This window comes from Brachyistius frenatus, unplaced genomic scaffold, assembly GCF_029030835.1.
Source record: "Brachyistius frenatus isolate BFR_SWC_R1_liver_20210118 unplaced genomic scaffold, ASM2903083v1 Contig_116, whole genome shotgun sequence".
In the NCBI taxonomy this organism is placed as follows: Eukaryota; Metazoa; Chordata; class Actinopteri; family Embiotocidae; genus Brachyistius; species Brachyistius frenatus.
The window spans coordinates 692,553-707,495 of record NW_027210715.1 but is presented as its reverse complement, the minus strand read 5'-3'; the positions used below and the strand labels follow the sequence as shown (position 1 = coordinate 707,495).

Below are 14,943 nucleotides of genomic sequence, written 5' to 3'. Positions count from 1 at the left end.
CTGTCACTCTATTGCGTTCAGTTTTTATTTTTATCCTAACAGATGAACATGATTGTGAAAATACCGCAGGAAATAGGCCTGTATGAGTAGCCTATCAGTAATACAGTGACCCCTCGCTATAACGCGGTTCACCTTTCACGGTCTCGCTGCTTCACGGATTTGCATCGTGCATTGTGTTCTGCATTCTGATTGGCTGAACAGTCTCTCCGCTTCTTCTCTACCTGTTTGTCAATAACGTTGCGGTTTAATATGTACACGTACGTAAAACAGCTTGCCAAATTAAAAATAATCGATGGTGGCATGTCGGTTTATAAGAATCTTTTTGCCCAGAAGAAAAAAGAGCGACAACAACTACCGATAACTATGTTCTTCTCTCGAAAAACCACACCTGCACCGCCGGCTTTAGAAGAAAGAACCGCTGCAGAGCGGAGTCAGGATGCAGCGGCTCAGTCAGAAGAGCAGTGAAATACACGAGTCACTATTTGTCCTACTGTACTTTGTACTTTGTATTTGTTTTCATAATCATTTTTCATTTCCTCCCGTTCTAATCCAATGACTCGGGTCGCAGTGGGGCGGTGCCGATCTCAGCAATTTGAAGCCTTCAGTTCGTATTGATGATTCAAATTATTATTTCAGTACAGTAGTTATTTGTAAAAAAAAACATTTATACAGTACTTTTATTTGTTAAACAAATGCTTGGGCCTGTAAAAAGGTTTTGTTCTTTGGTTTCAATGTATTATGGAGTATTTCATTGTATAATAATTGTAAAAAAAATAAAGGTTACTACTTCACGGATTTCACCTATCACGGTCTCTATTTGGAACGTAACCCCCGCGATAAACGAGGGTTCACTGTATTGTAGTATGAGTACAGGTGTACTGACAGTGGAGAGCAGTGCTCAGGGAATTTCAGTGATTTCATCATCCTGTTATCGTTCATAAAACTGACATCATGTTGACTTGTTCGCTTTAACACAATTCTCATGAGGACTGCCTGATTTGATCTGCTCTGTGCCCTAGATAATAACTCATTCTGTCGTTTTTAGTCGATTTATAGCAAAAATACAGTTAGATTATGTTGGACAGATTATTACAGTTTTTTTTACCTGCTGAAATACTTTTAATGACCCAATGTTACCATAAAAATAATATAAACTGACATGGACCAACACACTACTTTAGTTCATGAGGCCCAGGGCAGCTGAATAGAAACAAACATATGGCTAAAGCGAACGGAAGAAGGAAAGTATTGCGAGGACACGCAAAAGTCATCCTGAAAAAAAAAAAAAAAAAAAATCCCCCTTAACCCTTCAGAGTAAGATCCCAAAGAAAGCAGCGACAGACATGAAGACTCATGCTGCACTGCTTTAACAGGATAAGCGCGCTCCCGCGAACAACAGTCAGTTGGCTGACAGACGATCACATTTTGACACGACGACTGTGGAAGGTAAAGTTTTCTCTTTGAAGTTTCTTTTACTTTTTCGTTTATGTGGAGCACAAACAGCGGCTGGCGGTGTCACCACAGGACATGTTTGCGTGTTCATGGACAGGCTGCCGCTTCCTCAGTCTGAGTTTGGGTACGCAGTTTGTAGTCTGAGCACGAAAAGAGATCTAAAACAAACAGCGGGGCAAATAGTCCATTTAAGGTTTTTACTGAGGGTCACAGTGGTTCAGAAGACTGAAGTTAATGAGCCGGTCGGGGCGGCAATGATAAGAAATGGCAATGTACTTCAATGCTTTCTTTATAACCTCCTAAAGGGAAGATACACCAGACCGTCCTTTACAAAAAGAAAGGAGATCATGCTGTCCCACAATGATTTGCGGCAGCATATAAAACATATAAAGAGACTTATCACTCAACCCTTCGCTGAAGGATAAGTACAGAAGTTATGTTTGTAACTGTGGCTATGTTCATGAAATCATACTAACGGGGCTTAAGGTCAATACGAGTGGACAGGAGGGTGGGCGTGACGAACAGTGACTGACAGCCTTTTACTTTTTGATACCAGTTCAGTGATCCACAGTGACACGCGGGAAGGTTTATACAGAAAGCGCCGGGATTCAAATCTATTTATTTCATAATGCGCAAGTATGTAGCCTCATTGTGTAGTTTTGTTACTTTCACGTCAGTGATTTTGTTTTGAAAACACAGACGGGGGTTTCCAACTCGAGTGTGACGCAGTTTTTTTGCCGAGTGCTCCACACTGGTAAAGCCAGCCGTCTGTAGATTTTCGTTGCACCAACAGTATTGTAGTTACGGTAAAGACGGGCCGAAATACTGTATAAAGATATACTGTATATATATAAACTCATGGTAGTGTAAAATGGAGCAATGCTTATGAGTGACGCAAATGAAGGTCCTGGAAGATACATACATACATACATACATACATACATAGATAGATAGATAGATAGATAGATAGATAGATAGATAGATAGATAGATAGATAGATAGATAGATAGATAGATAGATAGATAGATAGATAGATAGATAGATGGACAGACTCCGTCTGAGAGCAGGAGAGGGGGGTGAATTTTTTAAAAAACTTTTCAGTCCTGCGGCACATCAAGATGAGCCGATTGCTGCAACTGCTCCTCTCTATGTATATAAATAAATATGCGTATACATGTATACACACACATATATACATGATTTGTTTGGCAAATCCCACATTATAAAAAAGTAAATAGTTACAGTATATTTCTCTGACCTTTGACATTTTACCAAACAAATTTCTTAATAGGTGAGTTCCCTGTTGTCAATGCATCTGCTTACTTCTGTTGTCTTATATTACTGGTTCAACTTTTTACTGATATCTTACTGGACCACCTTGGAAAAATCACACTTCAAACTCCCCTCGAGACCAAGATTTCCACAGTCCTTTTCTCTGAACTTTGACCTTGCATAAAGCAAATTCCTCAATACTTTAGTACCTCCTCGTCATGGTATCCGCTTGCTAATGTGTTCTTCTATGACTGGTCCTATTTTGGTGACATTTTACTGCACCAACGCAGAGAAATCACCCTTCAAAGTCTACTCCGAGCTCAACAGATACAATACTTTTCCATCAACTTTGATCTGTCACAAAGCAAATTCCTCAATAGGTTAGTTCCTCCTTGTCATGGTGTCTGCTAGCTGAGGTCTTCTTCTATGACTGGTCCCAATTTGGTGATATTTTACTGCACTAGAGGGTAGAAACCACACTTCCAAATCCCCTCTAAGGTCAACAGATACTGTACATTTCTATGAATTTTGAACAAGTGTAGCTGAGGATATGGCAATTGAGTGATGCAGTGAGCAGGCTAAGCTGAGGGACAAAGGCTGGTCCAGAGGAGTGGAGCGATATCAGTAAAAAGTTGAACCAGTAATATAAGACAACATAAGTAAGCAGATGCCTTGACAACAGTGAACTCGCCTATTAAGGAATTTGTTTGGTAAAATGTCAAAGGTCAGAGAAATATACTGTAACTATGTATTTTTTTTTATAATGTGGGGTTTGTCAAAGAAAACATGTATATATGTGTGTATATACATATGTATGTATATTTACATTTATTTATATATGTACAGATGAGCATTTGTAGCAATCAGCTCATCTTGATGTGCTGCAAGGTTATATATACATGTTGGAGTCAGGATTTTAAGACAGATTTTTACTCGTTTATTTATCTTTCTTTCTTTGGGTGATGAAACAACACGGTGAGAGTGCACAGAGAGAAGATGTGTTTTTTCCATGACAATGCTGCACGTGACTTTTTTGAGTCTGAAAACAGCACTGAACGTCAGCAATGATTAAACTGCTTCCTCTTAATCTGAAAGGTTCAGATGCCCATGTGTCTGTTGATAGAGCCATGTTTATTATACAGAAATCCACATAGATACATATAGGCCTATATTAACCAAATAATTCAAGGGGCATTGAGGAAAAGTGGGATATTTAAGCTTTCTTTAGTTTTACAGTTTGCCTGGATGTTTCTGTTGTGTCTTTATTTGATGAAAGTATGAAGCAAAACCAGCAGGAATGAAATAATCCACAATAATTTGTTATCAAATCATATCTACAGCTGTGCATAACAACAACTCCTCATGATATCTTTGATTAAATCAGTGTGACCTGCACAGCAGAAAGGATTGGATGGATTAACCAATGAAAATGATTCTTTTTTTTTCCCCCAGAGTTACCAAGATTAGAGGATTAATCTTCTGTTCCATAATTAACTGTCATTGTTGAGCAAACATGTTAAAACATTTCAGCTTTTTTTGTGTGTCATATTTGATGGTAATAAAAGAATCTTTGAGTTTCAAATTGATGAACAGACAAATTATATTTTAGAAAATTGAATGTACCTGCAGAGTCCTCCTCCAACAAATCTCCTGATGAGGTTTAAGACAATAACTTAAAAAGAAACCGGAGGGCCTGTGTGGTGTGTAATGGTGCATTAACACTCACTGTTTTGAGAGCAGAAGTGCTCTCAGACTGATTAGTATGGAAACATACCACATAGTGCACTCAAACAGGCCCAAAATTGAAACGCAGGACCCTTTCCACACTCAACGGTCGCCATTTTGGCTACACAACAGAAAAGGAAGAGGGTCCACCGACGTGAATAATTTTCAAATTGATGCTTCTGAGGAAGCTGCTGCTGTTGTTCCTGAACACAACGCAAAACTTTATTTTTAACTAAGTACAGCCGTACTGCTGCTGGACAGAAGATATCAGTGTGTTTATTGAGTGCGTTCATCAGAGGGCACAAAAACTCGTTTATCTCCGGGTAAAATAATTCAAATCGTCAGACGTGTTGGTGGGTGATGCATTCACATGCTACGGTTATTTAGTGCAGAATGTCAGTGTGGAAATTCCTGCTATACACGAGAGTCCTCACACTATTTGTATGTCATTTGGAACACAGCCAGACACTTTTCTTAAATGAATTACTATGAGAATAATCATTATGGATTTATTTGCTGATCCTCAGATTAATGATTAATATCCATCACTGTTTACTGCGGTGTGTTTGTGTTGCTGACAGGCAGCAGTAGTAACACTGTTAGTGTCTGGTGAAAATCTCAAAACAGCCGACCATTTTTCATCAACAATAATACAGCATTCACACACACCACCACGTGGCAGAGAAAACCATCCTGTAATTTACAAAAAAAAAAAAAAATTGTGTGGAAAGTTTACAGGAAATCAGATGGGAAAATACAGTGGCTGTAAAATAGTGTCATCAGAAACCTTCTGAGAGAGCATCTAATCTAATCATGCAGCTTATCTTTTCACCACCAGAGCGGCCGAAATCCCCAGTGACGACCTGTGTGCAGTCTGTGGTGTAGTGTAGTGTAGCGGAGATTCAACTTTGCAGCATACATGTTTGTTACAGTAACTGAGTGTTTTCAGGGTTTTTCATGACTTTGTTCACCGACAGGAGTCGGGTCGATAAAGAGCCACCATGAGTCCTCCGGTTTCACCTCGGAGACAACTTCCTTTAAAGACGTCGTAAGTCAATATTTTTTCTCTTCATACTGACAAGCAACATGTTAGTAACAGCAACCTGAATCTTTCACAGTCAGAAGTGTTGTTGTTGTTTATGCAGCATTGGAGGAAGTAATCAAATTATTTACTTTTGTAAAAATACTCGAAAATACAAAACCAAAAAATTATCTGAAGAATTGTCAGGAAAATGTACTTGACTTGTTCTAAAGTGGAGAAAAATGTCCATATGTGTATTAATGTTTAGAAAACTGCCTTTAACAATTTGATATGAAGCTCTTAGGTCTGATTATTTCATTGTGGTTTTATCTGCTGATAATTTATTAACTGTGTCCGTCACAGTTAACCAGAGCTCAAAGTGACATCAGATGGGAACAGTTTTAGTTTTCTGACATCTAAAACATAAAAAGCAGCAAATTGATAAAGATAAATAATCAATAATAATGTTTTATTCTGAGGTTTTTTTTATGTCAGTTTCAAGAAGATGTTTTTGTGCATCATGCCATAAAAATTATTATTTTCTTAAAATGTAAAGACTTAAAGTAAAAGCTATGAGATCAATAATGATAATAATAATAATAAAATATGGTGAAAAGTATTTCCTTTGAAACAGTCAAAGTATAAAATACTGAAAATGGAAATACCCAAGTAGAGTATTCACAACTCACACTAAACATACATTGAGCTAAATGTACTGAGTCACTTCTGTATTTTACTAAACAAACACACACATGTAAAACTAATAACTGCATAAAGTTTTAGATTCATGTCCTTTATGTATTTTACTGTGAAACACTTCAGGCAGGCAGTGAAAGCCGTCATCTCTCTCGTTGTCCTCTCGTCTCTTCAGGATCTGTAAGACACTGGACACTCTTGAACACGACTCTGGACTCAGCTGTTTGTCCTTGAAGAGCGACCGCTCGAAGCATGAACCCATCATGTTTAAAGAAGTCTGTCCTGATGTCCAGCTGAGGTGAGCTGATAAAACTATTTATGCAGAACATTTCAGTTTCAAACCTGCAGACACGATGAAATATGTGAAACAAAAGTGTACATTTACAGTGAAGGCTTCAGGTGCACAAGAACAAAACCACTAAAATTATTTCTTTATAAATTAATAATTATTAAATAATAATAAAACTTGAATTGTATATTTATTTCAAAATGACAACATTTACAGAAATAAAAAAGAAAAATGGGGCCAAAGTTGGGTTTTTTTAACAAAAGAATTAGGGTGTACATTGATAAAAAAACAAAAAAAATTGCTTAAAGAACTGTAACTTGTAAAAAGAGGATTGAATATGTATATTTCTAAAAGTCAAAGTATATATTCATTAGCAGTGCAGTTATTAAATATAATTGAATAGAGCTCTACCTTGTGTTAGTCTGTGTGGACACACACAGTGTGAGCTGATTCTTCATGGTTCCTCCACAGAGTGGATCAGCACAGCTCCGAGGTTCCCTGCAGTCAGTCCACCCAGCAGTGTCAGACAGACCTGGACTCCATCTTTATGGTCTGTATATGGACAACAGCTGCTTTCACACCTTCCGTGTTCAGTCATGGTGTAGTTTTTATATCAGTGCATTGTGATTTATGTCGTCTTGCGTTCCAGGTGGTGGAGGACGACGTTATCACGTTTGTAAAGAACGAGCTGAAGAATATTCGGAAGCTTCTGAGTCCAGATTACCCAGAATGCTTAGAGAGTCAGCGGGAGGATGAGAAGGTGTTGGATGGTGAGGATGAGGAGCAGAAGAAGAGCAGCAAAGAGGCATTCCTGAAGATCATATTGCACTTCCTGAAGAGAAGGAAGCAGGAGGAGCTGGCTGACTGTCTGCAGAGCAGTAAGAACGTTTCTCTACATATTTCATCTGCAGGATAAATGGCAGGACTTTTAAATACCGTCCTCTGTGCACATTTACGAACTCGTTTACGGTTTACACTGGCTGGTTTCAGGCTAAAGATGACACAATGTTTATCCAGAAAACATGACGGAGACAGTGGATTTCTGTTCGTTAATCTTCAGTGAACATTATTCACCAAGTCTGGTTCCATTTACCCTCCAGTATGCATCAACTTTTGTACATCAGTCAAGAGGACAAACCTTTTTCTTTAGAAGAGTTTTTTTTTATATATATATATATTCTGCACTCGAATGGTTATGTGAAAATTGAAAAACAGGTTGATGTAGTTTGAGCAGGAATATTTGAAGAGTTTGATTTATAATACCTATAATACAGTGTGCGTTATAATACAGTGATGCAGGTCATTGATTCAATAACATCTTAAAAATGATCGTGAAAGTAGTTTACTGAACAAGTCAGCCTGTTAAATATCAAACGTGGGATTAGGGATGTTCTGGCTGCCCTCTGCAGAGTTGTTGATGAGGTTTTGGGTTTTCTTTTGTTCTGGTAGACTTCTGATGGTTTGCTTTGGTACAGTCTAAGATGTGAAGCTGGAAGTACTGAGAAGGATTTCCTGCCCAACTTTTGAGGAGCACCCTGTGTTCCTGTTTACAGCCCACAGAGTGAACCGATCAGAGTTCACTAAAGTTAAACCGTGTTCATGAAATCCTTTGAGCAAGTTTTGACTTTTTCAATTCAATTCCAGTTTTATTTATATTGTGCACATTTACAACACGACAGGTTATTTATTTAACACAGTTCAGTCCTTAACAACAGAACTTTACAACAGTATACAAAGGAATCCAACAATTCAACCATTTCCATGTCATCGGCTGGGAATCAAATAAAATGGGCTCATTTCCTTGTTTTTTCATTTGTTCATTTGTTTTTTCTGGTGTTAAGAAGAAAACTGGTTATATTGTACTCGATGGGCTGTGTTTAAGTTTCTCACTGAGTATCCTCAACAGTGTTCTTTGTTCTTTCAGAGTCTCCTTCCATGTGCCAGCTTAACCTCAAGTCCAACCTGAAGAAGAAGTTCCAGTGTGTGTTTGAGGGCATCGCTAAATCAGGGAAGCCGACGCTGCTGAATGAGATCTACACCGAGCTGTACATCACAGAGGGAGGGACTGCAGAGGTCAACGAAGAACACGAGGTCAGACAGATTGAAACCGCATCGCGGAAAGCAGACCGACCAGAAACAATAATCAGACAAGAAGACATCTTTAAAGGTTCACCTGGACGAGATGAACCAATCAGAACAGTGCTGACGAAGGGTGTGGCTGGCATCGGGAAGACAGTCCTAACACAGAAGTTCACTCTGGACTGGGCTGAAGACAAAGCCAACCAGGACATTCAGTTCATGTTTCCATTCACTTTCAGGGAGCTGAATTTGCTGAAGGAGAGAAAGTTCAGCTTAGTAGAACTTGTTCATCGCTTCTTTACTGAAACCAGACAAGCAGGAATCTGCATCTCTAACGAGTTAAAAGTTGTGTTCATCTTTGACGGTCTGGACGAGTGTCGACTTCCTCTGGACTTCCACAACAATGAGATCCTGACTGATGTTACAGAGTCCACCTCAGTGGATGTGCTGCTGACCAACCTCATCAGGGGGAAACTGCTTCCCTCCGCTCGCCTCTGGATTACTACACGACGTGCAGCAGCCAATCACATCCCTCCCGAGTGTGTCGACATGGTGACAGAGGTCAGAGGGTTCAGTGACCAACAGAAGGAGGAGTACTTCAGGAGGAGATTCAGAGATGAGGAACAGGCCAGCAGGATCATCTCCCACATCAAGACATCCCGAAGCCTCCACATCATGTGTCACATCCCGGTCTTCTGCTGGATCACCGCGACGGTCCTGGAGGATGTGTTGAAAAGCACAGCGGGAGGAGAGCTGCCCAAGACCTTGACGGAGATGTACATCCACTTCCTGGTGGTTCAGTCCAAACTGAAGCAGGTCAAGTACGACGGAGGAGCTGAGACAGATCCACACTGGAGTCCGAAGAGCAGGAAGATGATGGAGTCTCTGGGAAAACTGGCGTTCGAGCAGCTGCAGAAAGGAAACCTGATCTTCTATGAATCTGATCTGACAGAGTGTGGCATCGATATCACAGCAGCCTCGGTGTACTCAGGAGTGTTCACTCAGATCTTTAAGGAGGAGAGCGGGCTGTACCTGGACAAGGTGTTCTGCTTCGTCCACCTGAGTGTTCAGGAATTTCTGGCTGCTCTTCACGTCCATCTGACCTTCATCAACTCTGCCGTCAACTTGCTGGAAGAGAAACAAACAACATCCAGAGAAGAGACACATTTCTACCAGAGTGCTGTGGACGAGGCCTTACAGAGTCCAAACGGACACCTGGACCTGTTCCTCCGCTTCCTCCTCGGTCTGTCACTGCAGACCAACCAGACTCTCCTACGAGGCCTGCTGACACAGACAGGAAGTAGCTCGGGGACCAATCAGATAACAGTCCACTACATCAAGGAGAAGATCAGTGAGAATCTGTCTGCAGAGAGAAGCATCAATCTGTTCCACTGTCTGAATGAACTGAACGATCGCTCTCTAGTGGAGGAGATCCAACAGTCTCTGAGATCAGGACGTCTCTCCACAGAGAAACTGTCTCCGGCTCAGTGGTCCGCTCTGGTCTTCATCTTACTGTCATCAGAAAAAGATCTGGACGTGTTCGACCTGAAGAAGTACTCGGCTTCAGAGGAGGCTTTTCTGAGGCTGTTGCCCGTGGTCAAAGCCTCCAACAAAGTTCTGTGAGTTTGTTAAGATTTTGTTCAGTCCCGAAGCTTTAAGTGTGCTGATACTGACTGAACCTGAAAAACTGTTGTTCCTTTTTCTGCCTGTTTCTGCCTCCTCAGGCTGAATGGATGCAACCTCTCAGAGAGAAGCTGTGAAGCTCTGTCCTCAGTTCTCAGCTCCCAGTCGTCCTGTCTGAAGGAGCTGGACCTGAGCAACAACAACCTTCAGGATGTGGGAGTGAAGCTGCTGTGTGATGGACTAAAGAGTCCACAGTGTAAACTGGAGACTGTCAGGTAAGATCTCTGATGACAGCAGTCATTGCAGACGGCAATGTGTTTATGGGTTGTCTTGAGGGAATTTCTTCAAATTTGCCACACATGTTACTTCCACAGAGGTTTGTGTTTCGTATGTCTGCAGGCTGTCAGGGTGTCTGATCTCAGAGGAAGGCTGTGCTTCTCTGGCCTCAGCTCTGAGCTCCAACCCCTCCCATCTGAGAGAGCTGGACCTGAGCTACAATCATCCAGGAGACTCAGGAGTGAAGCTGCTTTCTGCTAGACTGGAGGATCCACACTGCAGACTGAAAACTCTCAGGTCAGCAGTCATCATGCTGTTCAAAACATTGACCATTTCAATCCTTATCTACATGCTCACTGAACGTGGTATAATGGTGCGTTCAGACAGCTTGGCAGTGTGGGGGGAAGTGGGGAAGTGATTCTGATCTGGTAACCTCTGAATTCCTAGCTGAGAGCGTTCACACGACAACAACAAAGACGCAACATGGCAGTGCCAGGAAATCTGCTCTATTTCTGCTGTCTGAGTACAGAAAAGTGAAGTGAATCAAGTATAGCAGGGAAGATGTCGAAAGACAATTATGTAATCAGCCAAGATCTGAGTAACGCGGAAACTGTGGAAACACATTATTGATCATAACAAATAAACACCTTCTGACTTCTGTCACCCTCGGTGTCTTTTTCAGGACTGAACCTGTTGGAGTTGAGTGGTTGAAGCCGAGTCTGAGGAAGTGTAAGTGTGTTTTTGGTTTGTAAAAAAATATAAAGCAAATAGTTTTTAATGTATTTGGGTCAGAATTTTATTTTCCATCCAAGTCATCAATAACCCAACAAGTCTGTAATATAGTTTACCATTTAATAATTGGTACGAATTTACTTGATTAAAACCCTACAAGCAAATATAATGGATTTAAGAAGATGCTCATTGCAAAAAATACCAGAAACAAAACAGGAAGTATTAGTTTATAATAATCCGAACTGTTTGTGATGCTTGTCGTCCTCTCCATTAGATTTCTGTGACCTCACGCTGGACCCAAACACAGTTCACAAGTTCCTCAAACTGTCTGAAAGCAACAAAAAGGTGACCGATCTGAGAAAGGATCACGTGTACCCCGATCACCCAGAGAGGTTTGATTACTGGCCTCAGGTGCTGTGTGAAGACGGTCTGACCGGTCGCTGTTACTGGGAGGTGGAGTGGGTTGGGAAGGTTTACATCGCTCTCAGTTACAGAGGGATTAGGAGGAATGGAGACAGCGATGGCTCAAAGTTTGGGGGCAACGATCAGTCCTGGTCTCTGACCTGCACCGATGGGGGATATAATGCCTGGCACGACAACAGTGGGACCCTCATCCCTCTCGCCTCCTCCTCCTCTGTCTCCAACAGAGTGGCAGTGTATGTCGACTGTCCTGCTGGCACTCTGTCCTTCTACAAAGTCTCCTCTGACTCTCTGATCCACCTCCACACCTTCAACACCACATTCACCGAGCCGCTGTATGCTGGCTTTGGTTATGGGGTGAAGTTGAACTCCTCAGCCTTTCTGTGCCCGCTGGAGACCAGCAACATTACCAGAAATGCTCCCGTGGTTTAAAGGTCCTCCCTCCCTCCCTCCCTCCCCCTTTCTCCTCCTCTCAAATGAGATTTTGAGTCTCATCTTGTAAAACCACTTTTTACATTAAGAAGTGAGTCTTGAGTCACTGCAACGTAAGTCTACCCTCAGTCTGGCTCCGAGTTTTGGTTGTTCAGTCAAATTTTGTGTATTTAACTTATATTCTCGTCACTTTATCTAAAATAACATCTCTTGCTGTTACAAGTGTGTGTAAATATAGTCAGATGTGTAATGAGATACAAGTATGTGTGAGTGGAATGACTGAAATAAATGAGTGTAAAGAGAAGTAATAGTAACCAAATATAGTCACTCCTTCAACTTTTTCAACAGTTTTTCAACTTTTCCAACAAACGTTTGGAAGTTTTGGCGCCACCTGGTGGCCCTAAAGTGCAATGTATTTATTCTATAACTCAACTGTCCATATGTTAATAAAATGCAACGATATGCTGATCTGAAAATTATTGCACTCTAACTACACACAAACAAGCCTGCAGCATTTAACCCTGTCACATCAGTATAATTATTAAAAGTAACTGTTTTACACTTTTAAATGGCCACCTTTTAATTTCCTCTGCAGTCTCCCATGTCGCCTGCAACAGAGGACAAATATTATCAACACAAACCTGACATGAAAATTACAGTTTGCCAGGAAACACAAGTCAACCATTGTGCTACAAGTCAATCAATAACAAAAATCAGGTGTTGATGACACCACATCCTCACTGTGTAGGCTCAGCTAGCTGATGAAGGTGAGCGCTAATAACAAGTTGGGTGGTCCCTCCCCTCTTTAACCTGGAGGATGCAGCATCCATGATTTCTAAAAAGAAACTAAAATTTTGATTCGTCAGACAACAGGACAGTTTTCCACTTCGCCTGAGTCCATCTTAAATGAGTTCGGGCCCAGAGATGCATTGTTGTCTTTTGTTTTTACATTGCCAACATGTGAAAAGACGCTGACCTTGACCATTGAACCCCAAAATCAAATCAATTTATCCCTCAGTCATGTGAATGTTTGTGGCACATTTGAAGAGATTTCCTCAAGGCGATCATGAAATATAATGTTTACAAGATTTAAACAACCAGATGAGATATACAGTGACCTTGAACTTTAAACTTTGACTACCAAAATATAATCAGTTCATCCTTGAAGCCAAGTGAAGGTGTTTTTGGCAAGTTTGAAGAAATTCCCTCAAGGCATTCTTGGGATATAACATTCATGAGAACGAAAGAGACAGATGTACAAACCGAAAAATATAATGCTTTCCGACGGCTGTTTCCATTCTTCTTTGTAATGAAGAGCTTATGCACTGAAACCTTCTATAATATCTCTCTTTACACTGTTTGATTACGTCATGCATTGATATTTTCAGTCACCTGTGGAGGAGTTGCTCCTCTGTTTTTCTTCAAAAATCGCACTAATGTGCAATTTCCAACCCCATTTACTGATGTCTTTGATCTAAATGCAGATTCAATTCAATTCAATTCAATTCAATTCAATTCAATTCAATTCAATTCAATTCAATTCAATTCAATTCAATTCAATTCAATTCAATTCAATTCAATTCAATTCAGCTTTATTTATATAGCGCCAAATCACAACACAGGTTATTTCATGGCACTTAACACATTAAAGTCAGCAAGAGAATTTTAAATTATATTCTTGATTTCACAGGAAGCCAGTGAAGAGAAGCTAAAACTGAAGAAATATGATCTCTCTTGTTAAATCCCATCAGTACTCTTGCTGCAGCATTTTGGATCAGCTGCAGGTTTTTAATGAGTAATTTGGACATCCTAACAACAAGGAATTACAATAATCTAGTCTAGAAGTAACAAACGCATGAATGAGTTTTTCTGCGTCACGCTGAGGAAGGATTTTCCTGATTTTATTAATATTCCGTATATGAAAGAAGGCAGTTCTGGAGATTTGCCTTATATGGTGTCTAAAGGACAAATCCTCATCAAAGATGACTCCAAGGTTCCTCACAGTTTTGCTGGAGGCCAAGACAACGTCATCTAGAGTAACTAAGTGATTACAGAAAGAGTTTCTGAGGTGTTTAGGACCCAGAACAATAACTTCTGTTTTGTCTGAATTTAGAAGCAGGAAGTTGACTGGATGTCTCCAGTCATCACCGTTCCTGTATAACACCAGTCAGCTGAGAAGTCTTTGTGACTGAACTTCCACCCAAAAATAAATCCTATTTGAAAGTGAATAGAAAGGCCATTTTCTGTTTCCCATCTTGATACAAAATCACAATCAACTGGGCCTGCTCTCTTTTCATGAAATGCCACAGAGCACAATGTTGACTGTATCACGCAGTGCACTTGTGGGAAAGCATCTCCATTGTTTCTTCAGTTTTTTTAGTGTGTTCTTCCATCTAAGAGGTAATTCCAGCGACCACGGAGTGAATTTGAGTGAAGACCACGTGATATATGGAATGTTTGTCACATTATAGTTTACTGTAACTTCTGTAAGTATCTGTAAAAGGTGATATATTGATGAGGCGAAACATTTTTAATAATAATTTCCCAAAATGTAAAAAAACAACAACAAAAAACGCTGCGAAGAAATGTCATCTTTTGTTAATCAGCGCGCAGCAGTGACAAAAACCGGAACACAAGAGGGAGCGACGTCACTCCAACACGTCAGAGTGAGTCTGCTTTCATCATCCAGCTTCAAACAACCAAAGAGCCACGAAATTAGGGGAGCTCTCACTCTCTCACTACTCTTGTGTACAGAAAAGTATTCGACCAATTTACTGTAGGCCGAGACTATCACATTCATGCAATCACAGAATCCGTCTAAATAAGAGTTAATACCATTTAAGTATTTCAAGATATTACAGATCTACCACCCTCCTATTACTATGGCATTTACCTCAAGTGTACATTTTGATATTGTCAACATTAT

The 14,943-nt window shown here is 40.4% G+C and overlaps 1 protein-coding gene across 1 annotated transcript; it reads left to right on the top strand.

The window, feature by feature from the left end:
• The first annotated feature begins 1,320 nt into the window (after positions 1 to 1,320).
• LOC138629448 (NLR family CARD domain-containing protein 3-like) lies at positions 1,321 to 12,563 on the top strand. The gene is made up of 10 exons (XM_069713142.1): positions 1,321 to 1,446; positions 5,427 to 5,497; positions 6,342 to 6,464; positions 6,927 to 7,005; positions 7,105 to 7,333; positions 8,380 to 10,153; positions 10,259 to 10,432; positions 10,557 to 10,730; positions 11,116 to 11,162; positions 11,440 to 12,563. The coding sequence occupies exons 2-10, from the start codon at positions 5,451 to 5,453 to the stop codon at positions 12,015 to 12,017; spliced, it is 3,225 nt and encodes a 1,074-aa protein (XP_069569243.1). The 5' UTR covers positions 1,321 to 1,446; positions 5,427 to 5,450; the 3' UTR covers positions 12,018 to 12,563.
• The last annotated feature ends 2,380 nt before the right edge of the window (positions 12,564 to 14,943 follow it).

Coding starts and splice junctions, on each gene's coding strand:
- LOC138629448 (XM_069713142.1), top strand. CDS start 5,451: ATGAGTCCTCCGGTTTCACCTCGGAGACAACTTCCTTTAAAGACGTC. Junction 7,334..8,379: donor GGCTGACTGTCTGCAGAGCA/GTAAGAACGTTT, acceptor TTGTTCTTTCAG/AGTCTCCTTCCATGTGCCAG. Junction 10,154..10,258: donor AAAGCCTCCAACAAAGTTCT/GTGAGTTTGTTA, acceptor CTGCCTCCTCAG/GCTGAATGGATGCAACCTCT.